Below are 25,748 nucleotides of genomic sequence, written 5' to 3'. Positions count from 1 at the left end.
CGCGGGGTGGCGGGGGGGACGGAGGAGTCGGAATGTGGTGTAAAACAGAAGCCTGGGGTTGTTCTTCGCCTCCAGGATTATCCTTGAGTAGAAGGACGACTTGGCCGAGGCTAGAGTGGAGCAGTAGGTTTTGAGGAGGTCCGGCCAGATTTGCCAGTGGACCGTTAGGCCAGATTTGAGGCAGGTGGGTTCAGCGGCTCTTCAGTGAGCAGAGGTGGGTGGTGAACCAGGGGGAGGAGCGAGAGTAGGAGACAGTACGGGAGGTGATGGGGGCAAGAGTGTCGAGTGTGGAAGAGAGGGTGTTGTGGAGGAGGGTGAGAAGAGGGGTCAGTGAGTGTTGAAGGCCAGAGGGAGAGGAGTTCAGAGGACTCCAAGGTAGCGGTTAGGGATTGTGGGGGTAACTTCTTCCAGAGGCGATAGAAGATGGTGGTGGGTCTGGTGGAGGTGGGGAGGGGGGTGGAGGTGGTGAAGGAGATGAAGTGGTGATCGGAGACGGCCTTGTCGGTGATAGTGACATCCGAGACACTGAGGCCCCGGGTGATCACCAAGTCGAGTGGGTGGCCGTGACTGTGAGTGGGGGAGTTGATGTGGAGGGAGAGGTTGAGCGAGGAGAGCAGGGAAGAGAAGTCCGAGGAGATGGAGCAGGAGGGGGTGAAGTGCAGGTTGAAGTCGCCCAGGATGATGAGGCGATCAGAGCAGAGGCAGAGCGATGTGAGTAGTGTCAAAATATCGGAGATGAAGGTGGGAGAGGTTTTAGGGGGTCGGTAGAGGAGGAGGATTTTGAGTGAGAGGAAGGAGGGGTGGGAGAGGGTGAGGTGCTCGAAAGAGGGGAAAGAGCCAGAGGAGTAGGGGGATAGGGCAAGTGGTGTCCTTGAGATGAGGGCTATACCACCGCTACGGCGGTTGGGGTGAGGGATGTGGTGGGAGGTGTAGCCGGGTGATGTGGCCTCTGTGAGGGGGAAGGTGTCACCTGGGGTGAGCCAGGTTTCCGTTAAGGCCATGATGTCAACGCTCTCATCAAGGATGAGATCATTGATGACCAGGGCCTTGTTACAGAGGGAGCGGACGTTTTGTAGTCCGATGTGGAGGGAGCGGTTGACAGAAGGGTGTGTGGGGAGGGAGGTGGGGGCCAGGTTGTGAGGCAGGGGTGGGGGGAATGGGGATGAGGGAGGAGAGGTTGGCTCCCCGGGTCTGTGTCCGGGGTGGCTAGCGAGTGTGGTGGGGAATGGGGCAGTCAGTCAACGCCGGGTGACAGAGGGAGGTTGTGGGAGGGTCAAGTGGGGATAGAAGGCGAGAGGGACGGAGAGAGAGGATAGAGCGGGCGAGATGCAGAGGGTGAACGGTTTGGGAGGGGGGAGGGAGGGAGGGGCTGATGGGGCTCGGGTCAAAGCAGCAGCCATAGTGCGCACGCGGGGACCGGGAGCGAGCGGTCAGTTGATGGCATTAGCCCATAGGCTGGGGCAGCCAACCCAATAGGACCATGGTGAACCCTGATGCGAGCCCTGGGGTGGGGGGGGGGCGCAGAGGATTTTTTTTGTTGCGCGTGCACACTCCTGAAAACTAAACTATGACGTCAGCGGTTCCCCTGCTTCGCCCCCACACACACCCCCTACAGCCGCTAGCTGCACTTCCTGCAGCCTCGTGCTTTAATACCTGAGAAGGTAGGCCCAGGCTCCTCCCGGTGCTGTCCTGCCGCCACTCCCCGTGTGATCTCGTCAAAGCTAATCTCATCAAAGCTAATTCTACTGAATATCAGCCTATCCTGAACCAATCCCTCTAACTTTGTGTACCTATAAAGTTATTGGATTGAGATAATGGCGAATGGAATCACTATTTGTTGCATCTCAATGTGCACCCATAAATATTCACTGCTCAATGGAATCAATTGTTTTTTTTAAATTTACACTCAACACAGTGAAAAAAAATCAATTTCCAAAATAGAGTTTTGGTCTCAGTTGCAGTACTGTAATATACTTAAAATTCAAATTTATTCATTTACCTTTTTTCCCATTCCAAAAGCAATTAACAAAAAGAGCATACTTCCCTGATAAGTGGTCTTGCAACACAAGTTGCAAACAAAATAAATAATAGGCAGCAATAATGCCCCTATTGTACGAGACATCAAAAATATGTATTATTGCTGCTTTAATATATAAGAAAATATTAAACTCCATAGAATATTTTTGTGCTGCACCAGGTATAGTGCTTGTTCCAGGGTTCAATATGGAGTAACTGTAAGCTGTTCCACAAAGATATCATCCCCATTAGCACAATATCCTTTAAATCCACACTTCTCTTATAGAACATCACATAGAGAATCACAACGCAAAATAGTGCCGATGCTGGAAATCTGAAACAAAGACAGAAGTTGCTAGGAACACTCAGCAGGTCAGGCAGCATCTATGGAGAAAGGAAAGTGAGTCAACATTTCAGGTCCACGACCTTTCATCAGAACTGGGGCATGTTGGGAGGGAGAAGCTTTTAAGGGCTAACAGAGAGGGAGGAGGCAGGCAAGGAAGACAAAGGAGAAAATGAAGTAAAGGACAGGAGATGACTGATTAAAGAGGTGTTAATGATGCAATACAAAGGGGGGGGTGGAATTGCAACAAAACAGGCAGACCAGAGAGAGAAAAGGTGTGTCTGGGACCCAGATGATATGGTAATGATCACAGAAGAGGGGCAAGGGGAAGGTGAACTGTTATGATCTGAATTTGTTGAAATCAATATTGAGGCGAAAGGGCTGTAAAGTCCCCTAGCAGGTAGATGAGGTGATGTTCCTCGAGCTGGCGCTGTGGTTCATTGGAGTCCTGTAGCTCAGTGGTTAGAGCACTCGCTTTGCAAGCGAGCGAGAGACCTGAGTTCAATTCCAGGTAGGGCGAAACCTTGGGCAAGTTTCCTTACTCCACACAGAGCCTAATAATAATCCCTCCAAAACAAAACAATAATAAATTGGTCATTTTCATTCTACGACTGTTTGTGAGACATTGCTGTGCGCAATTGGCTGCCGCGTGCGTTCGCCCATAAATATACGGTCAATTCATTTTACAGTGTGTTCTGTGAAGCGCTTTGGGACGTCCTCCCGACGTGAAAAGCGCTATATCAAATGCAAGGATTATTATTATTATTGGAGACCATGGATAGAGAGGTCAGAGTGCGAGTGGGAAGGAGAGTTGAAGTGGCAAGAAACCGGAAGCTCAGGGTTGTGCTTGCGGACAGAATGGAAGTGTCCAGCAAATTAGTCGCACAATCTGCGTTTCGTCTCCCAGTGTAGAGACCACATCGTGAGCAGCGAATGCAGTAAACTACATTGGTGGTAGTACACGTAAATCACTGTCTCACTTGAAAACTGTGTTTGGGACCCTGGAGAGTGGTATGGGAGGAGGTGAAAGGGCAAGTATTGCATCTCCTGGCGCTATATAAATGCAAGTTGTTGTTGCACATCAGTGTGGAGTAATTCAGAATGATCTGCATAAGTGACACACTCATAACTGATTGAAGACATTAAATGTTTCTTATCAATTTAGTAATACTGTAGTGCATGTTCAAGTGAGGCTTGTAATCCAGCACTCGACATCAATTTTTTTCAGAATTTGCAACATTATTGAAGTAATTATTTAAGGCCTCTTCTCTCTTCCTCCCCATGCCCTTCCTAATGACTTTAGAATTGATCATTTTACTTTTTAGGGGGTCAGTAAATGAGCACAAACCCACAGAAAAATCACCTTTTGTGAGTTCACAGCATAGGGACACAAATTTCCGGTGAATCTCTCTTATATATTGAGACCTAGTATACGGTTGAGTTATGATGAAAGCCATCGATCTGAAACGTTAACTCATTTTCCTCTCTCCATAGATGCTGCCTGACCTGCTGAGAGTTCCCAGCGACTTCTGTTTTTATTCTAGTATACTTTTTTTGCTTTGCAGAATAATCTAATCTATCATTATTGTTTGGAATTCCCTTTCTGTAATAATTCTTTGTTACTAATAACTGTGTTATTTCATAAAAAGGCAACAAATTACATCAATTAAATTTGTATTCTGACTTGATCAGCAAGATGAGTCCTGTAGCTCAGTGGTTAGAGCACTCGCCTTGCAAGCAAGACACGTGGGTTCAATTCCAGGCAGGGCGAAACCTTGGGCAAGTTTCCTTACTCCACACGCCTAATAATAATCCCTCCAAAAAAACAAACACAATAATAAAAATTGGTCATTTTCAATTCACCACTGTTTGTGGGACACTGCTGTGCGCAACTGGCTGCCGCGTTTCGCCCACAAATATACAGTCAATTCACTTTACAGCATATTCTGTGAAGCGCTTTGGGACATCGAGAAGACGTGAAAAGAGCTATATCAAATGCAAGGATTATTATTATGATTATATATGCGGTTTGTCTGGGACAACTAAATAACTTACACTTCTTAACACGAGAGACCCGCTGGAACTTATCCTTTCATCTTCCCATTCCTACAGCAAGCCGTTTCTTAAAAGTGCCCTGACGTCAAACACTGGTAACCTTGTTCCAGCTGCTGATCATTCTCTTTGTCAAGAAATACATTTTGTGATGTTGGTCCTGAACTTGCAATTCACATCCCTGAACATGTACTCTCTTGTGCTGTTGCATTGCTGTTTGTGAAACGTTTGTACACAGTATGTAACACATCAAAGTAGAATAAACTCGCATTGAATGTATAACAAAGCTGCAATATCACAACCTGTAGCAATAATTCCATGCATGTTAACATGTATTAGAGGAAAGCCGTGTCTAATTCATGAAAATTGCACTGAAAATTAAATCAAGCTTTATCTTTATTCTTTGAATAAAAATATTCCTTCTGAAGTTTCATAAATATGGCTGATGGTTCATTTCCAATTGAAATAATTTTCAAATATTTTTTGCTAAGATTCTGTAGGTTTTTGTATTCTTTCATTAGCCCTTGAAAAATAAAAATACCACGGGAAAAGTGGTTTAACCTTGGCTAACTAGAGAAGTTAGGGCAAGTATGAAATTAAAAGAAGAGGCCTATAAGACTGCCAAAAAGAGCAGTAAATCTGAGGATTGGGAAGGCTTCAGAGAACAGCAAAGGAAAACTAAGAAAATGATTTAAGAGGGAGAAAATGGAATATGAGGGTAAACTAACTCGGAACACAAAGACAGATTGTAAGAGTTTTTACAAGTACATAATGAGGAAGAGACTTGAATGTGGGTCCATTGCAGGCAGAGACAGGAGAAATTATAATGGGGAATAAAGAAATGGCAGTCATTAAACAAATATTTTGCTTCTGTCTTCACGTTAGAGGCCACTGAAAACTGACTGAACATAGAGGGGAACCTTGAGGCTAATGTTAGTGAGGAACTTAAAGAAGTGAACATCAATAAAGCAATAGTACTAGAGAAATTGATAGGATTAAAAAACGACAATTCCCCTGGACCCGATGGCCTGCATCCAAGGGTTTTAAAAGGTGGCTGCAGAGATAGTGGATGCTTTGTTTTTGATCTTTCAAAATTCCCTGGATTCTGGAATGGTTCGCATTGATTGGAAGGTCGCAAACATAACACCGCTATTTAAGAAGGATGGGAGACAAAAAATAGGGAACTATAGACCAGCCTGACATCGGTGGTAGGGAAAATTCTAGAGTCCTTAATTAGGGCGTCGTTGTGGGGTACTTGGAGAATCGTAGAAAATCATTGTGGAGTCCTGTAGCTCAGTGGTTAGAGCACTCGCTTTGCAAGCGAGAGACCTGAGTTCAATTCCAGTCAGGGCGAAACCTTGGGCAAGTTTCCTTACTCCACACAGAGCCTAATAATAATCCCTCCAAAACCAAAAACAATAATAAATTGGTCATTTTCAATCTACGACTGTTTGTGGGACATTGCTGTGCGCAATTGGCTGCCGCGTTCGCCCACAAATATACAGTCAATTCACTTTACAGTGTGTTCTGTGAAAAACCCTATATCAAATGCAAGGATTATTATTATTATTAGGCAGAGTCAACATGGCTTTACGAAAGGTTAGCTGGTGAGACTCCATCAGTAGCCCAACGCATAGTCTGGTGTCCCCAAGCCTAGGCTCTTGCCAACCTGTGCCTAATACTTTCTGGAATTAGGTAAGCAGGATGTGTCCCTCCAGGGAGAGAGTGCGCATTCCACTCCAACAATCTATCTCTGGTATTTCCATGTGTAGGTGGAATGCATGGAATTCTCAGTTTGGTCTTAAGCATGGTGATGGGTTTCCACATATAGCAGATGCCCAGATGACCAAAGAAAAAGTGGCACCTAGCAAGCGTGGAGGTTGCAGTTCCATTTTATAGAATCATAGAATTATACAGCACAGAAGGAAGCCATTCCTTCCATTGTATCTGCGCTGGCTCTTTGAAAAGAGCTATCCAAATCAATCCCACTCCCCGGCTCTCTATTTCTATTAAGTATCCTCTTAACTTTCTCTGTTCCAAGGAGAATAATCCTAGCTTCTCTAGCCTCTCTTCATAACTGAAATCCCCCATTCCTGATACCATCCGGGTAAATCTCCTTTACACGCTCTCTAAAGCCTTGACATCCTTCCTAAAGTGTGGTGCCCAGAACTGAACACAGCACTATAGCTGAGGCCCAACTAGTGTTTTACAAAGGTTCATAATAACTTCCTAACCTTTGTATTCTATGCCCCTATTTATAAAGCCTAGTCTCCCGTATACTTTTTCAACAGCTTTATCTACCTGTCCTGCCACCTTCAGAGATTTACTTATATGAACCCCAGGTCTCTCTGGTCCTTCACCCCCTTTAGGATTGTACCATTAGCTTATATTGCCTCTCCTCATTCTTCCTCCCAAAATGCATCACTTCGCGTTTATCCACGTTAAACTTCATCTGCCACGTGTCTGCCCATTTTGCCAGTCTGTCTATGTCCTCTTGCAGTCTGCTACTGTCCTCCTCACTGTTTACTACTTTTTCTAGCTTAATATCATTTACAACTTGGAAATTGTACTCCCTATACCCAAGTTAAGGATATTTATATAGATCAAAAAGAACAGTGGTCCCAATACCAAACCCTGGGGGACCCTCCAGTCAGAAAAACAACCGTTCACCACGACTCTCTGCTTTCTGTCTCCCAGCCAGTTCTGTATCCATTACCTTTAATACAGTGGGCTTCTATTTTGCTTACAAGTCTCTTATGCGGCACTTTATAAAACACCTTTTGAAAATCCATATAAACTACTATCCAACTGCACTAACTTCATCCACTCTCTCCATTACTTCATCAAAAAACTCTATCAGGTTTAATTTGATAACACTATAACAACATTGCTGTAAATCAATACTTTTTATACCACTTTAAGTAAGTCAATGACCTTTTGAAATATAGACATGCATAGTATTTAGAAATATTTTTCAGTATTGTGGCAAGATATTGCCCAGTTTTTTGGCAAGGAATTCTCTTGCCATCAAGCGCATATTACGTTTTAATAGATTGTGGCAGCACAATCATTTATTTGCTTGATGAATGTTATAACCAAAATAATCAGTCACAATTCGACATTGCCAAAATGAAAATTGTCCTCCAGAAAGATCATAACATTGAAACTATTTTGTTACTTCAATGCTAATACTCAGAAGCTTTATTCATTATATTAATTCCATGTTGTTGTCTAATCTCTAGTTCAAATGATATTTATGACTAATTTGATATCATTACTGCAGTTTTCGCTACATAGCAACATTCACTATTCTTCAAAGTAATTTCTTTAGTAATTTAGTTGAAATGTTTGAATTGATAAGCTGCTACCAAATACAAGGACACTATTGTTTATTCCAGTTCATCATCCCATTTTTTTAAAGGGAGTCATTAAACCATGGTTTCATCTGCCTTTAAATGCATGTTAAACGATTCAGCACCACTAGTTCAAGGGAATTTCTCCCAGTTGTCCTAGCTAATGTTATGCTCATCCAAAGTTAGTCCTCCAAAATTAGATAAGCTTACTACTACCTCACTCATGTAGATTGCACAACATTGCTGGCATAAATTAGCTGCCAACATAACATTCCTTTAATTTCTAATTATTTTCATTGTGTGCAGGGCTTCAAGATGTTCTTTCCTGTTCTTTTCTTTCATACACACACACAATATTGTAAAGATACAGTCCTTGATGGTTCATAATATTCCAACTAGCCTTATAAAATATGTGATCAAGAGCATCACATCATTATGATCATAGGGAACAAATGATCGGCAACATTACCTCTCACACACAACGAAAGTCAGACGGCTTCATCATTGAGAATCATGCTTGAAATTGTCATGGCACTGACGTGTTTTGAACAGGATTTCATGTGCAATGATGCATTTTGAATTGCATCAATTGAATACTGAGCACAAATTGATTTGAAGTACGATGACAGATCTGGATGGCACAACAGCAGGAATTAGGATTTTTGGTAAACCAATGTCAGGATCTACAACCCAATCACGTTATCACAATAGAAGTACGGATCAAGAAAGCATTTCCATTTGATCTCAGCCTTCCAGAATCCAACTTTTACTGTCCTCCTATTACAGCATCAAGCTGTTTTACAATGGAGCTTCCTGGCCTCAACCACCCTTCATAGTAACCCATTCTGCTTAATTATGCTCCGGGTAAAGAAATACTTCCTTTTTGTCTGTCCTCAAATTGCCCTTTGCAACCCTGAACCTGTGGCCATTTGTTCTGTTGTCGTGGCGCACTCAAAAATATCATTCTGAGTTTACTTTCTCAATCCAATTGAAATTTTTATATACCTCTATAAAGTCCCTTTAGACTTGTTTGAAAGGTGAATAGACCTGTCTTGTCCATTGCTCAAATTGCCAATAGAAAAGTGCAGCCACAGGTTTTCCACAAAATCATCCAAAAACAACATTCTCCGCTAGAAACCTATAAAAATGAAGTTTGCTCGATGGCCATGCCTCGGCACGCTGCCTCCAGCTGTTTACTCGACGCCCTCTCACGCCACTAATGTGGGCAGAGTGGCTCCAGGCGCACATGCTCCGTGCGGCACAAGCAGGAAATTAGGTTTCACTCACCCCGAGGTCCCGCTGTTGAGATTGTCTGTGTGTCTCTCTCTGTCTGTAAGTGCGTGTCTGTCTGTCTGTAAGTGCGTGTCTCTCTATGTCTATGAGTGTGTGTCTGTGGAGTATCTGTGTGCGCCTCTCTCTGTCTGTGAATGCGTCTCTCTCTGGGTGTGTTTACGAGTATATGTCCCTCTCTGTGTCTGTGTCTCTCTCTCTGAGTCTCTGTGTCTGTGTGCCATTGCAGCCCCTGAGAGGCAGGAGGTGTTGAGCTTTCCTGTGCTCCCAGCAAAAAGTCAAATCTGCAACATATCAACGCTTGTTACTGCCACCTCCACTGCATTTTGTCTGCACTACCCTGCCACCTGAGCGCTTGCTGTGTCTTTAAAGAAAAACTACGCTCATCACTTAACATTCCTCAAACCAACTTGTTAATGAATATTATATCTTCCAAATACATATTCTCTCATTCAAATTAGTAACTATTCTTTTGATGGGATTGTAAATGATAATAATATTTTAATTTGATATAGCGCCTTATCACAACATTGAGATGTCTCAAAGCACTTCACAGAATATACACAGAATTGACTGTGTATTTTGTGGGTGAAACTCCGCAACAACAACAACAAGATTGCATTTATTGAGCGCCTTTCACATCGGGAGGACGTCCCAAAGCGCTGGACAGTTGGGTCGGGACCCGAGCAGGGGGGAAATGGTCATTGGGGGAGGGGAGGGAAGGGGGTAGAGAGTCGAGAGGGGAGCTGAAGGCACGGTTGAAGAGTAAGGTCTTGAGACCGGCCTCGAAGGAGGAAAGGGAGGAGGCGGCGAAGGCACTGGGGGATGGAGTTCCAGAGCCTAGGGGCTGAGAGGCTGAAGGCCCGGACACTGATGGTAGGGCGGTTAGGGCGGGAGATGTGGAGCAGACCGGAGCCAGAGGAACGGAGGGTATGGGCAGGTAAGTAGGGGGATAGTAGGTCGGAGAGGTAGGAGGGAGCAAGGCCGTGAATGGCCTTGTAGGTGAGGATGAGGATCTTGAATTCGATCCTTTGGGGATGGGGAGCCAGTGGAGGCGAGCGAGGGTGGGAGTGATGTGTTCCCGAAGCCTGGTGCGGGACAGTACACGAGCTGCAGAGTTCTGAATGACCTGCAGCTTGTGGAGGGAGGTGCCGGGAAGGCCGACGAGGAGAGCGTTCCCGTAGTCCAGCCTTGAGGTGATAAAGGCGTGGACCAGAGTTTCAGCAGCGTGAGGGGTGAGGTAATGCCGTAGTCTGGCGAAGTTCCGGAGGTGATGGAAGGCAGTGCCAGTTGTGGCGTGGATGTGGGGAAGAAAGGACAGCTCAGGGTCGAACAGAACGCCGAGGTTCCTGAGTGGCTTTGAGAGGTGGAGAGTGCAGCCTTGGATGCTGATGCTGTCAGCCCCTGAGGTGCGGAGGCGCTGACGTGAGCCAATCAGGAGGGCCTCAGTGTTGCGCACATTGAGCTGAAGAAAGTTGTCTCTCGCCCAGGACTCGATGTCGGACAGGCAGCTGTCAGGACATCGGTGGTCGTGGAGTTGAGGGCAGAAGAGGAAAGGTAGAGTTGGGTGTCATCGCACACATGTGGAAGTTAACCCCATGTTTGTGGATGATGTCACCAAGGGGGAGCGTGGACCTTTGATACTGATAAAGGCGTGGACCAGAGTTTCAGCAGCGTGAGGGGTGAGGTAGTGCCGTAGTCTGGCGACATTCCGGAGGTGATGGAAGGCGGTGCCAGTTGTGCCGCGGATATAATTCAGAGCCAAAAAGGAGTAGGCATCCACCTTTCATTCAGAAGAAATCCACTTAATTGAATTGATGAATTTACCAAACGATAAGTGACTTTGTTTGCAACAGCTAAACCTAGATATTCGACAAAAAGTTAGTAATTTAAGCAATTAATCCTGACTCAACTCATCCGTTGAGCAGTTCATTTCAAATGTTCAGACGTAGCCATTAACTATTGAAAGGTGTGAGAACTGGAAACTAAAATGAACCTTAAAGTGATTGAACATGGATTTGTAAAAGGAAAATCATGTCTAACAAATTTGAGAGTTTTTGGATGAAGTAACGGAGAGGCTGGATTAAGGTATTTTGATGTAGTATATATGGATTTTCAAAAGACTTTTGTTAAAGTGCCACATAATAGAAGCCCACAGTATCAAAGGGACAATGGCAGCATGGACACAAACCTGGCTGGAGGATAGAAAGCAGAGTAGTGGTGAACAGTTGTTTCTCTGACTGGAAGGAAGTATACAGTGGTGTCCCCCAGGGGTTGGTATTATTTTTTAATCTATATAAACAACCTGAACCTGGGTATAGGGTGTACAATTTCCAAGTTTTCAGATGATACAAAGCTAAGAAAAGTAGTGAGGAGCATAATAACAACAGAAAGAGAACAAAGACAGACTGGTAAAATGGGCAGTCACGTGGCAGATGAAATTTAATGCAGAGAAATGCGAAGTGATGCATTTGGGAGGAAGAATGAGGAGAGGCGATATAAGCTGATGATACATCTTAAAGGGGGTTCAGGAGCAGAGAGACCAGGAAGTTCATATAAGTAAACCTTTGATGGTGGAAGGACAGGTAGATAAAGTTGTTAAAAAAATATACAGGGTGCTAGGCTTTCTAAATAGGGGCATAGAATACAAACATAAGGAGGTTATAATGAACCTTTATAAAACACTGGTTAGGCCTCAGCTAGAGTACTGTGTTCAGTTCTGGGCACCACACTTTAGGAAGGATGTGCAAAGCCCCCAGCCCAGCCTGACCCTCAGCCCCCAGCCCAGCCTGACCCTCAGCCCCCAGCCCAGCCTGACCCTCAGCACAGCCCGACCCTCAGCCCCCAGCACAGCCTGACCCTCAGCCCCCAGCACAGCCCGACCCTCAGCCCCCAGCACAGCCCGACCCTCAACCCCCAGCACAGCCCGACCCTCAGCCCCCAGCACAGCCCCACCCTCAGCCCCCAGCACAGCCCGACCCTCAGCCCCCAGCACAGCCCGACCCTCAGCCCCCAACACAGCCCGACCCTCAGCCCCCAACACAGCCTGACCCTCAGCCCCCAACACAACCTGACTCACAGCCCGACCCTCAGCCCAACAGCCTCCAACACTGCCAGACCCTCAGCCCCCAACACTGCCAAACCTTCAAGCCCCAACGCCCGGAACTCCTCCTAACTCCTTGCTCTCTCTCTTTCCTTCATCTCCTCCCCCATCGTGCTGTGGTTGTTACACCTCTTCACCTCCCCACCGCACTTCCCAATACTGACGTGGCTGCAAGTCCTTTCACTTCTCAATATAACAGGTTAGCCATTGTCTCCTCCAGCTCTCAAAGTGCTCCCTCCCATCTCCTGCTCACCTACCGACCAGCGTTCTTCACTATCACTATTTGGCTTAAAATATTAGATGAGAGACTTATCACAATCTACCAGGTAACCCATCAGTCGGGAAAACCAGGTGAGTCACAACGTCAATTAGATTTCAAAACCTTTATACAGTCCCCACACTGTCTCACAGGGAGCAGGTCTGGCCCACAGTGGGTAGAGAGAACACAGAACAGGGAGAATCTGAGCACAAGCTCCTGGCAGTTAGAACTTCATACCAACATTAAATACACGGTCACCAGCAACGGCCAGATCACCTTCTGGTAGGGGTTAATATCAGTTCCTCCCTTTCTCTCTCGCTTACAATAATAATAATTTGTTCACTCAAACCACGACTGTTTGTGGGACACCACTGTGCGCAATTGGCTACCGCGTTTCGCCCACAAAATATACAGTCAATTCACTTTACAGTATCTTCTGTGAAGCGCTTTGAGACGTCGAAAAGACATGAAAAGCGCTATATCAAATACAAAGTTTATTATTATTCAAGGAGATTTACCAGGATGGTGCCAGGAATGAGTGTCTTCAGTTATGAAGAGACTAGTGAAGACCATTATTCTCCTTGGAGCAGAGAAGTTTAAGGAGAGATTTAATACAGGTGTTCAAGATTATGAAGGAGTTCGATAAGGTGAACAGAGAGAAACTGTTTCTACTGATGGGTGGGTCGATAAATAGAGGACACAGATTTGAAATAGTTGCCAAAGGAAACGGAGTTGAGGTGAGGAGAATTTTTTCACACAGCAAGTTGTTCGGATCTGGAAATTATTGCCTGAAATGATGGCGAAAGCTGATTTGATAACAACTTTTAAGACAGAAGTAGATAGATATTTGGGGAGGACAAATTTACAGGGCTATGAGGAAAGAGCAGGGAGTTGGGATTAATTTGGACACTCTTTCAAAGAGCCAGCATGGACACGAGGGGCCGAATGGCCTCCTTCTATTCTGTAGCTTCTTATGATTCTATGAAAAATGTGTCCCTTTAAAAAATGTAAAACATTAATAATTTTCAGTATAATAATAATCATAACATTTGGTATAGCAACTTATATTGTTGTTGAGACATTTTAAAACACAACTTGCTGTGTATTTGTAGGCAAATATGGCAGCCAATTTGCATGCAGCAATGTCACACAATCAGACATGAAGTGAATGATAATTGTATGCAGGGTATTGCTGGCCAGGTCACAAGAGAGGCTCCATTCTCTTTCCAAATTTCACCATGGATCTTTAACATCCCCCTCAAGAAGCAGATGGGTGTAACATTGGTGTAACATCTCACCCAAAGGATAACTCTGACAATACAGCACCCATCCAGCAATAAATTGAGGTGTTCGCCTAGACTACAAGTTCAAAATACCGACACGGAGCCACCTACAGTAGTTGAGATTTACACCATTTAGGGCTATGAGCTGCAGTCTATTTTAGTGTTCCTTGTCTTGGTTAAGGAATGTTCAGGAACTAACCAGGTAGATATCCCTTCCAGGGAAGTGGAATTGCCTTTTATTCAGCTCACGAGACTGCTTTTGTTCAAAAAGGTAAATTTTAAGTAATAATGTCTATATATTTTGTGGGCTTCATCAACTAAAAACACACTCTCCTTGAACCAGGAAGAATTTTTAAGCAAATGTTAGGCTTAGACCATGATCAAGACATTGTCCGCATTTTAAGTTTTCCTACCTTGTGGGTGACAGTTTGGAGTGAAGAAACCGTTTCCTGGAAGGCAGAAGATGAAATGAATAAGTTTTGAGCTACAAACAATAAGTACTTTAGAAAAAATAATTTTTTAAAAAACTTATTTAAATGAATTTGTTAAGTGTGTGGGCGTATGACAATTAGCTGTTTTTTTAACCCTGTTAGAAAGTTTCATATGTGAAGAATTACATTTAGTTTTAATGACAAGCAGAACTTTGTCTGAAAAGTCTTTATAACTTTCATGGGTTTAAACCGAGTCAGAGTCACACACAGACCAGTATTCCCAGTTAACTCCAATGCCCAGTAACTGGAATGTCTAGTCAGAGTCTGCGCGCACTGGCAGATCGCCGATGTTGACAACTACTCTCTGAAGTCTTTACTCCTTTCCTTGTTTTAGAATATTACAGACACTCGAGGATACATTCAACAGCTGTTGAGCTGTTTATTAAGACCAGCAACCCGAGGCTCCCTTGTAGATAAAGAACACAACAATTTAAGATATATAACAATGGAATTAAATATAACTGACACACATAACTATAACAACTGGCAGAACAATACGACATTATTAGAGATATTAAGCCAACCTGACTGTGCAGTAATGCTGTACATAATCAGTGCACACCACGTAACAACCATTTGTTACCGACCACAAGGAGCGCCTTTCACAGGCGTGTGGCACCGTCTGCCGCCCACCTGTTATTTTACTCTCCAGGCAGCTCGTTAACTGCTGTCAATCAAACAGCCCTGGACCTGCACATTGCTGCAGCTCGTGTATCTCGTCAACAGAATCCATTTAAAAGAACAGGTCTCCCCATTGCCCTTAAACAATATTATATATTGATATATGCATATAATTTATACATTACTAAAGACTGTAAAAATAGGGTAACCATGATAAAAGGGCAGGATATACCTCCAAATTTTGAGACAGGGAGATGATATTTGGATGAGGATGGAGAATCAATACAATGATATGGTTAAATCACACAGGACTGTCTTCCCCAAAGACTTCTTATCTAAAAATCTCTTCCATTTAACCAAAAAACTCTTAATTCCTGGATTATAAAACAAATGTATGTTTGTCCTGTTGAATTGGCAACATAGGGAAACATTTGTGCAAGAACAATCTAGGAAACAGCACATACACACAGCTTGTTAGGAGTACAAAATATGGTCATTATTAATCCCATAATACTATTGTTAATAGTTTATGAATGAGCACAAAGCAGAACTACACTGTTCTGCGGTGTGGAGGGGGCACCAAAGGAGGAGGAGATTATTGCTGGAGTTTTGTGAGCTGAGTCAGGGTCAGTACTTTCTATAGGGTGAGGTGAGCAAAACATGACCAGAAACTGAGTGAGGACAATTATATCAAGCTGGACCTGAGTGGAGGCTGGAAGAAGGGCTCGCAAAGGGCCAGTTTTCTCCATGTTTAGGGAGACCCAAGGTTCAGCCTGTTTTTGGTCAGTCACTGTGGGGAAGATTTGGAGGCATGGGAGGGAGAAGGAGCGGAGAGACAGAGAGCAGTATGACAGAGGGGGAAGTAACCCATGGGGGGGGGGGGGGGGGTGGGAGTAAATTTGGCGGAGAAAATAGATAATGTAAAGAATGGGAAAGCGGCAGCGGAGCAGGGCTCCCTGCGATCAAAAAGACCGGAAGGCAAATAGGAATGATGAAAGTTGGCAGAGCCACTGGGCAATGATTCACAAGGACAAAAATTTCTAGTCCACAGCTAAAGGCGGTCACAATTCTGACACCATATGAGTCACGCCCGAAAACAAAACTTGAACAATGGTTTTAACAATAAAAAGAAAGTTTTATAACTCTTGGCAATGAAATGTCGGAATTGAGCCAGCCCTGGTGGTTTCGGTAGTCCAGTTCCTGAGCTACGTCAGTCTGCAGTATTCCAGGTCACTGCTGATGACAGTTCAGCCAGACTGGCTCATTGGCAGGACCTGGAAGGGCAGACCAATCACTGGGGACAGGGAGTCATCCCACTCAGCTCCTGTTAACCCTGCAAGCCAAAGCCCTAATGGGTAGTGTGGTCCCAGCTGGACAAGCCGCGGGAAAGCTTGCCAGACAGCGATATCGATGGCAAACTTTATGGTCTTAGCGAGTTAGACTCTAGCACACTCTGGGGTCCCCAAACTTTGGCTGTTGCCAACCTGCGCCTAATATTTTCTGGAATTGTACTTTTAATGCCTTAATTAAAGAGGACTTCTAAAATTGATTAAATTATATATAATCATTCTAAGTTCTGAAACATATGAGCAATAAGTGGTAATTGTATTTGATTTGGCTATAATATAACTCACATTTATTCACCACCATTAACATAAACTAAATGTGACTATCCTGCGTGGGCGTAGTGCAGTCCGAATGGCTCCATGATGAAGGGAGAACTGAGCTGAGTCAAGTCAATATTTGTGACATATGTATCTGAAGTTTTCAAGGGCATGGATGATGCTTGACCTACCTGCCTGGATTTCAATGGGATGCGAGGGAGGGCATGGTAATCAATATATAACAGTACAGTGATTTAGCTGGCTAAGCAGTGGGAAGTTTACTTGCGCTTTGTACTAATAAAATGTGCAGGATTGGCTGTTTCTTTTCCAGCAGTCCTGGAGTTGTGTGGAGTCCTGTAACTCAGTGGTCAGAGCATCGCCTCGCAAGCGAGAGACCTGGGTTCGATTCCTGGCAGAGCGAAACGATGGGCAAGTATCCTTACTCCACACCCCTGATAATAAACCCTCAAGAAAAAAAACTAATAAATTGCGTCACTTTATTCCACGACTATTTGTGGGACACAGCTGTGCGCAATTGGCTGCTGCGTTTCGTTCATAAATATACAGTCAATTCACTTTACCATTATTCTGTGAAGCGTTTTGAGACGTCTAGAAGACGTGAAAAGCACTATATCAAATGCAAGTATTATAATCATTATTATTATAAACAGGATGCGTCCCTCCAGGGAGACAGTGCGCATTCCATTCAACAATCTATCCGTGGAATTTCCATGTGTAGGTGGGATGCATGGAATTCGCAGTTTGGTTTGGATACTTGTAAGCATGGTGATAGGTTTCCGCACGTATTCATCACTCAGCTGACCAAAACAAATTAGGCTTGATATTTTAAAGTATTGCAAATGTCATTATTTAACATAAATTACTGGACATTATAACATTTGATTTAAATGATTTTGCTGAACTACGCTCAAAAGATAATGCCTATGGGTACATCAATCAAGGCAAATTGCCTTTTATGTTGAAGAAGGAATAGAATAGGTTTTTCCATAATACTTCAAACCAGCACTGTAATGTATCCATTTTTCCAACCCCACTAGGTGTCAAGAGTACTGACTGTAATTGATTATGTTTACAATCAAAGATTTACATTGCTTATGAAGTTACTGATCTCTTTTTGAACACACCACTAGTACGCTGCACTGCAGTTTTTTAATTTCAGTTTTATAATGTTTTTCACAATATGTAAGCAGGCAATTAACAAGTCAATTAACAGTTAATCACCAGGTGTAGGGGATTAAAAAATCCGCTGACCAGTCGAAACTGGGTGCTTTTGTTTGAGCGCTATATAAAGGAGAAGACTTGCAAGTGCCTCACTTGAACAGAGAGCCCAGCAGCGTGAGGAGGGAACTGAGTGAGGTGGAACAAAGTGAGAATTCTGTTAAAGAATTTGGTGACAGTGGGAATTCAGTGCAGAGGGGGAAAGAAGTGCAGAATTATAAAATATATAATAGTTATATTACAATAATATAAAACATGTCTGGGAATATGGCAGGGCAGCTGAGACTGATTGCATGCACAATGTGTGCTATGTGGGAACTCCAGGATGCTTTGTGTGCCCTACACAAACACGTGTATAGGAAGTGCCTCCAGCTGCTTGAGCTCAGAGTTTCTGAGCTTGAGGAGCGGCTGGTGTCACTACATAGCATATTGGATGCTCAAGAGATGCTTCAAGGATCAAACATTCCAGGAGGTGGTCACCCCACAGCCACAGAGGGTTCAGAAGGAGAGTTAGTGGGTGACCACCCGGCATGGTAGGAAGAGGGCACAGGCAGTCCAGAAATCCCGAAAGCGTGGCACTCACAAACCGATTCTCTGTACTGAATAACAGTGAGGATGATGACACCTCTGGGGAGAAGAGTCGAAAGCAAATGGATGCACAGGGGGAGACAGGGAAGGGAGTCAATGCAAGTGTCATTGTGGATACAATGGTGAAAGGAGTAGACAGGTGTTTCTGCAACAAAGACGTGACTCTCGCATGGTATGTTGCCTCCCTGGTGCCAGGGTTGAAGACATCATGGGATGGGTGCAAAATATTCTACAGGGGGAAGGGGAACATCCAGAAGTCGTGGTCCATGTTGGGATCCATGATGCAGGGAATAAAAGGATTGAGGTCCTACAGGGAGAGTATCAGAAGTTAGGGAAAAAACTAAAGAGTAGGACCTCAAAGGTGATGATCTATGGATTACTCCCAGTGCCTCGTGCAAGTGAGTATCAAAACAGTAGGATCAAACACATAAATGCATGGCTGGACAAATGGTGCAGAAAGGAGGGATTCAGGTTCCTGGATCATGGGGACCAGCTCTGAGGCAGATGGGACCTGTACAAGGTGGGTGGGTTACACCTGAATAGGGCTGGGACCAATGTCCTCACAGGGAGGTTAACTGGGGTTTAAACTAATTTTGAGAGGAGAAGGGAATCAGGATGTAGCATCAGGTAAGACAAACAAGTTACATAGAGGGCTGGAAGAGATCAATAGCAATGTAATAAGGGGTAATCCAGAAAAAGGAGGGATTAGACTGCGGAGAAATGCAGTCTTGGAGTGCATGTGCGTAAATGCACGGAGTGTGATAAATACGATTTGAGCTGCAGGCTCAAGTTGCCACATGGGGTTATAACATGGGATTATAACGGAGACCTGGCTCAAACAAGGGCAGCAATGGGAACTGAATATTTCTGGCTACAATGTATTCAGGAGCGATAGGGAAGAAAAAAAAGGTGGGGGGGGATGGCATATTGATTAAAGACACGGTTAAGGCCCTGGAAAGGGACAATGTGCTAGAGGATCCAAAAGCAGAATCTACTTGGTTAGAGTTAAGGAGCAGAAAAGGAGCTGTTACTTTGTTAGATGTATACTATAGACCGCAAAATAGTGGGAAGGAAATAAATGAACAAATCTGCAAGCAGCTTTCAGAAAGATGCAAAACCAGTAGAGTAGTGATAATGGGGGACTTCAATTATCCTAACATAGATTGGCAAAATAATAGGGTAAAGGGCAAGGAGGGGGAAAGTTTCCTGAAATGTGTGCAGGATAACTTTCAGGATCAGTATGTTTCCAGCCCAAAGAGGAAGGAAGCAGTGCTGGATCTAGTTCTGGGGAATGAAGTGGGGTGAGTGGAGCAGGTTTCAGTTGGAGTGCATCTGGACAACAGTGATCGCAACATCATTAGGATTAGAGTACTTCTGGAAAGGGACAAGGAGCAATCAAAGGTGAAGATACTCAACTGTAAGAGGGCTAATTTCAGTGAGTTTAAAAAGGGACCTAATCAAAGTGGATGGCAAAGAAAGATTGGCAGGTAAAACAGCAATGGGAAGCCTTCAAAGAGGAGATAGTTTGGGGACAGAAACAAATACATTCCCACAAAGAGAAAAGGTAGGGCATCCAAACCTCTCTGAATGAGTAAGGAAATTGGGATTAAATTAAAAAAGAAAAAGGATCTTATGATAAATGTCAGGTCCAAAATACAGAAGATAATCAAACAGAATATAGAAAGTACAGAGCGGAACTGAGAAAGGAAATAAGAGGGGCAAAGTATGAGAAAAGATTAGCAGGTAACATAAAAGGGAACCCTAAGGTATTTTATAAGCATATAAAGTATAAAAGATTAGTCAAAGGTAGGGTGGGTCCATTTAGGAACCAAGGAGGAAATCTTCTTGTGGAGGCAAGGGCATGGCTAATGTACTGAATGAGTACCTTGCATCTGTCTTCACAAAAGAGGACTCAGCCAATGCCACAGTATCGGAGGAAGCGGTAGAGAAATTGGATAACAATAAGGAGGTACTAAAAAGGTTGTCGGTGCTCAAGGTAGATAAGTACACCTGGTCCGGACGGGCTGCATACTAGGTTACTGAGGGAAGTAAGGGTGGAAATAACAGAGGCTCTGGCAACAATTGTTCAATCTTCCTTGGACACTGGGATGGGTGCCAGAGGATGGGAGGGTTGCAAACGTTACTCCCCTGTACAAAAAGGGGCAGGAGGATAAACCCGGGAACTACAGGCCAGTCAGCCTAACATCAGTAGTGGGGAAACTTCTGAAGACTATAATCCAGGACAAAATAAATTTTCACTTGGAATAATGCGGGTTAATAAAGAACAGCCAACATGGATTTGTTAAAGGCAAATCACATTTACAAACCTTATAGAATGTTTTGATGAAGTAATGGAGAGGGTGTAGTTGATGTACTTCACATGGATTTTCAAAAGGCGTTTGATAAAGTGTCACATACGAAACATGTAAGCAAAATAAGCTCACAGTCTTAAAGGGACAGTGGCAGCATGGATACAGAACTGGCTGGGAGACAGAAAGCAAAGAGTGGTGGTGGACGGGTGTTTTTCTGACTGCAGGGAAATGTGCAGTGGTGTCCACCAGGGGTCAGTATTGGGACCACTGCTCTTTTTGATCTATATAAATGACCTGGTTTTGGGTACAGGGAGTACAATTTCCAAGTTTGCAGATGATACTAAGCTAGGAAAAGTAGTAAACTGTGAGGAGGATAGTAGCAGACTGCAAATGGACATAGACAGACTGGTAAAATGGGCAGACACGTGGCAGATGAAGTTTAATGTGGATAAATGCGATGTGATGCATTTTTGGAGGAAGAATGAGGAGAGGCAAAAAAAGCTGATGGTACAATCTTAAAGGAGGTGAAGGAACAGAGAGACCTGGGGTTCATATAAGTAAATCTTTGAAGCTGGCAGGACAGGTAGATAAAGGCGTTAAAAAAGCATATGCGACACTAGGCTTTATAAATAAGGGCATAGAATACAAAAGTCAGGAAGTTATGATGAACCTTTATAAAACATTGGTTTTATAAAACATTGAACATGTGTTCAGTTCTGGGCACCACACTTTAGGAAGGATGTCAAGGCATTGGAGAGGGTGCAAAGGATTTACCCGGATGGTGCCAGGACTGAGATACTTCAGTTATCAGGAGAGGCCAGAGAAGCTGGGATTACTCTCCTTGGAGCAGAGAAGGTTAAGAGAAGAATTAATAGAAGTTTTCAAAATGATGAGGAAATTCGATAGGGTGAACAAGGAGAAACGATTTCCAATGGCGGGTGGGTCAGTAAGTCGAGGACACTGATTTAAGTTGTTAAAAGAAGCAGAGGTGAGGAGAAATGTTTTCACACAGCAAGTTGTTCGGATCTGGAGTACATTATTTGAAAAGGTGGTGGAAGCTGATTTGAAAACAACTTTTAAGAGAGTAGATAATTATTTGGGGAGAATAAGTTTGCAGAGCTATGGGGAGAGAGCGGGGGAGTGGGATTGAATTGGATAGCTCTTTTCAAAGAGCCGGCACAGACACGATGGGCCGAATGGCCTCCTTCTGTGCTGTATGATTCTATGATAAAAATCTTTTTAGCACCTTACCACGTCTTTGAGAAGTCTCAAAGTGCTTCTCAGAGTAAAGTTAATTGACTATATTTTGTGGGTGAAGCATGCCACCAATTGCGCAGTGTCCCACAAACAGTTGGGTGACCAAATTATTATTTTTAAAGGAATCATTACCGCTTGTGTGCAGGACTATATACAGTCAGGGTTGGTTTTATATTTATTTCCTAATGTATTATACTGCCAGTTGTTATTAGTTATGTGTGATTGTTATGTTTGCTCCCATTGTTGTAAGTCTTTCATTGTTGTATTTCATTCTTGTATACAAAGTAGCCTAGAGTTGCTAGGTTTTAATAAAGAGCTACCAAATGTATCCTCGAGTTTCTGTAGTATTCTAGACAAGGAAAGGAGTGAGCGCTTCAGAGGGTAGCTGTCAACATCAGAGGTCTACTAGTGCGAGCAGACTCAGATTAGACATCCCAGTTCCCAGGCATTGGGGTTAACTGGGAAAACCTGTCTGTGTGAGAAATAGGGACTCTACTAGAGCGTAAGGATAAGATAATGGTTGATGCAGCAAGTGAATGGAACAAATTACTAACACGCAACATTCCATGTTCCTCGTAACATACGGAGAAACACTTCAGAATAGCTATATGAACGAGATGTAGCTACTACAGTAACTCAAGAGCAAATTGGTCATGAATAAATGTAATGAGTCTGATGAAGAAAGAGTATTTAGCTTTATAGAGATTTGAATAGACAAAGATCTTACATTCATTTAGGATCAACTATACCTGGCTCTTTATGGCCCAGTATTGTGGCTCAAGAACAGAGATAATAATAACAATAATAATAATAAATCACCAACTAGCTCAGGGACTAGAAGATCCTATTTGGAGGGTTGTTAGGGCGTGGGATACCAATAGAGAATTTATTTTTAGAGTTTGTACAAGGTGCCAAGAGTACAGGCAGTGAAAGAGAGTTGTGTAGACCACATGGGAAGAGGCCACAAAACAAAATTAGGAGGGAAACCTCACAAAAGTACTCACTCCATTCAAAACCTGGGGAAAAGTCCTTTCTAAGGGACCAGTGGAACGTCTGCTAATTAGCTCCGCTCCCAAATTAAGAGCAGACCTGTTTCTGCATTTAAATCATGGTGCAGGCGATCTTCAAAAATAGGAGCAGCAGTCTTGTCCTTGGCATCGGGGCTAGTAGCAGGAACACATTTAACCTGAAAATATCGAGAACGTGCAAAAAGTGCAACAGAAGCTTTCGAGCCACAGAAATAAATGCTTTTTGAAAAATATGAAAATTAAATAAATATAGCTTTGGAGAAATGCAGGCTGAGGTGCAGAGGTTGTCCGATCAACTTCTGGAGCAGAAGATATTATACTGCAATTAAGGTTAGATGAGGCAGGGCAGCTGTTCCAAATAATGGAATTAAAAGCACAATTAACAAGTCAGGGGCTTTTAAACCAGAGACCAGAAATTCTGATGAGCCTAAATTGTGCGCTGGGAAAAAACTCAAGTGGCAAATGCTAATGGTGTACAGCTGGGGAATCAATCACTTACAACAGAAAGTGTGCTGGGGCTTTCTAATGCCACCAGATAGAAGAAGTTTCATCCCTGCCTTTGATGTTGATCTCGTCAAGCCAGGGCACTTAATAATTCAAAGGGCGGAAAAGCATTACCGTTTTTATTATGCTGACAATTTATTTGATGGAAACGATAAATGGCATGACCCTAAATTTAACTGTAGTTCAACATGATGGGACCACCACCCATGCGGGCACAAGGAGCTAAAATGACGGACTGTGGAAGGGGATCTAAGCCTCACGGCCACCAAAAGCATTTTGAGCCGAGAGTCCAGTCGCACACGGCAGAAAAAAATCAGGACAAGGCAAGAAATTTTCAAATACTCATTGGTACACAATAGGACAGCGGTAATCCCGGTGGGTGTGAGCTTTGCCAGTCCCGCATTCCAGTTATTATATATGTATAACGCTTTAGCGGATACGGGAGCACAGGTAACATCAGTCAGTGGGAATGGAGCGGAGGAGGAGTCTGAACAGAACAGGAGAAATGTGCTTGTGGAGTAGGAGGAGCTTTAATATGATCAAATGACTGACATTACAGAGGTGGTACAGTCCACGGTAATTAAAATGAAAATAGTCGTTAATCTTAAAGAAGTCACGGAAAATGTGATACTGGGATACGAGAGGTGGATCACCACAATGTAGCAGTTTGCAGTCCGCTTGTGGCTGTAAATGCTGCTGAACAGAAGCAGTACATCCACACGCAATTCCACAGGTCCAGCAATAGCTAATGATAATTACACTGCGGTTTAATTCGGGGTGAGGTGGGGATACACGGGGGGAGCAATAAACCCGTTCCCCAATATCCTTTATACAGTGACTCCATCGCTGATCAAAAAAATATTATCCGGGAATTAGAAAGGAGAGATATAATTACAAAATGTAAATCTTCAGCAAAGTCACCTTTCTGCCGGTGGGTAAAGCAGACGGTCACGATGACCAGTTACAGAATTCCGTCAGTTAAATACTGTTACGAAAACAGCAGTCGGTCAGAGGACCCATTTGAGTGGAGATTTAGACGAGGCTTCTTCAGGGAATACACAATACTTCCCTGGGTCGGGATAACGGTTTCCGGAGTGTTCCCGGAGCTGAAGACAATAGGTGTAAAACTGCATTTACTTTCCGCGGACACAGCAGTGCCATTGGAACTGAACGCCGCGGGAGAGAGACATTCTTCCGCTATTTTTAACGAGTGCACACGACAGATGGTGATCGGGTTACTTGTGTTGGATGATATTTTTTGGGCGGATGATAGTCCAAGCGAACACCTTAACACATTGGAAGGAATGCTTGAGGTGCTCACTTCCATGGAGTTTAAAATAAACCTTAAGAAAAGCCAGATAGGCCGATATCAAGTAGATTTATTTGGCCATACTGTCTCAGAAGATGGGATAGGTCTCCCGGAGGGTTATTCTAGATACAATTTTTAAAAATGTGACTGCTATAAACAGGAAACAATTACAAGGAATTTGGGGGCTCTGTAATTGCCCACAATTATGTGCCTAACTATTCTGCCATGGTAAGACCTTTATATCAAAGGCTCACAAAGGCAGGAGAGATAGAAAGTAGTGTAGATCTTGACCATGTGCAGCTGGAGGTGGAGACTCTGTAAGACTCTGTCTTGCAGGGCTGTCCACTGGCACTTCGAGTCATTGGTAAGAATTTATTGGTATCGCTGCAAGTGGGGGTTGACTCCATTAATAGCATTGATCAGTCAAGAGGGGGACCTGATCCCTCTTAAATATCAGTTTCCAATTTTCTCAAACCGAAACTAAACTCGACTTTGAGGAATGCTGTTACTATAGTTTTAGCTAAAATTAGAAATTTAGCACAGCACAGAGTATGCGTATGTTGAAGTCTGCAGACCCCTTTTAAATGGGTTCTGTAAGATTTGAAGTTGCAGAAGCTCTTGCAGCACAGAGTTAGCAGCAGCCGACACAACTTTGCAAAGTGTATAGATCCAGGGCCGCTCGATGAACAGTCAGCTAACGGGCAGCCCGCAGAGCAAAGTAACATGTGAGTGTCAGCGGGGGGGAAACTCTCGCATTCGCATCAAGCGATGGCCGGAGCCACACAGCTACATGCGGCAATGCTCAAGGTCACTAACTAATAGTCGTCATCTGGTACGTACTGATTTGTACACTCTGGGTTGGAGTCCTGTAGCTCAATGGTTAGAGCACTCGCTTTGCAAGCGAAAGACCTGAGTTCAATTCCAGGCAGGACGAACCCTTGGGCAAGTTTCTTTACTCCACACAGAGCCTAATAATAATCCCTCCAAAATAAAATAAAACAATAATAAATTGGTCATTTTCAATCTACGACTGTTTTTGGGACATTGCTGTGCGCAATTGGCTGCCGCGTTCGCCCACAAATATACAGTCAATTAT

The 25,748-nt window shown here is 43.7% G+C and overlaps 1 protein-coding gene across 9 annotated transcripts in view; it reads right to left on the bottom strand.

The window, feature by feature from the left end:
* Positions 1 to 25,748, bottom strand: part of anks1b (ankyrin repeat and sterile alpha motif domain containing 1B) — a 455,240-nt gene that overhangs the window by 359,794 nt on the left and 69,698 nt on the right. For 8 of the 9 annotated variants that reach the window (XM_007907724.2, XM_007907725.2, XM_007907728.2 and 5 more), the window contains exon 2: positions 14,113 to 14,148. In XM_007907724.2, coding sequence (XP_007905915.1) covers positions 14,113 to 14,148 — 36 coding nt within the window. Of the gene's footprint in view, positions 1 to 14,112; positions 14,149 to 14,714; positions 14,743 to 25,748 lie in introns of those variants that run through there. The other variant, XM_007907733.2, reaches the window with a different exon arrangement.

Source organism: Callorhinchus milii, unplaced genomic scaffold (assembly GCF_018977255.1).
Source record: "Callorhinchus milii isolate IMCB2004 unplaced genomic scaffold, IMCB_Cmil_1.0 Scaffold5, whole genome shotgun sequence".
Classification (NCBI taxonomy): Eukaryota; Metazoa; Chordata; class Chondrichthyes; order Chimaeriformes; family Callorhinchidae; genus Callorhinchus; species Callorhinchus milii.
This window is presented reverse-complemented; position numbering and strand designations above follow the sequence as displayed.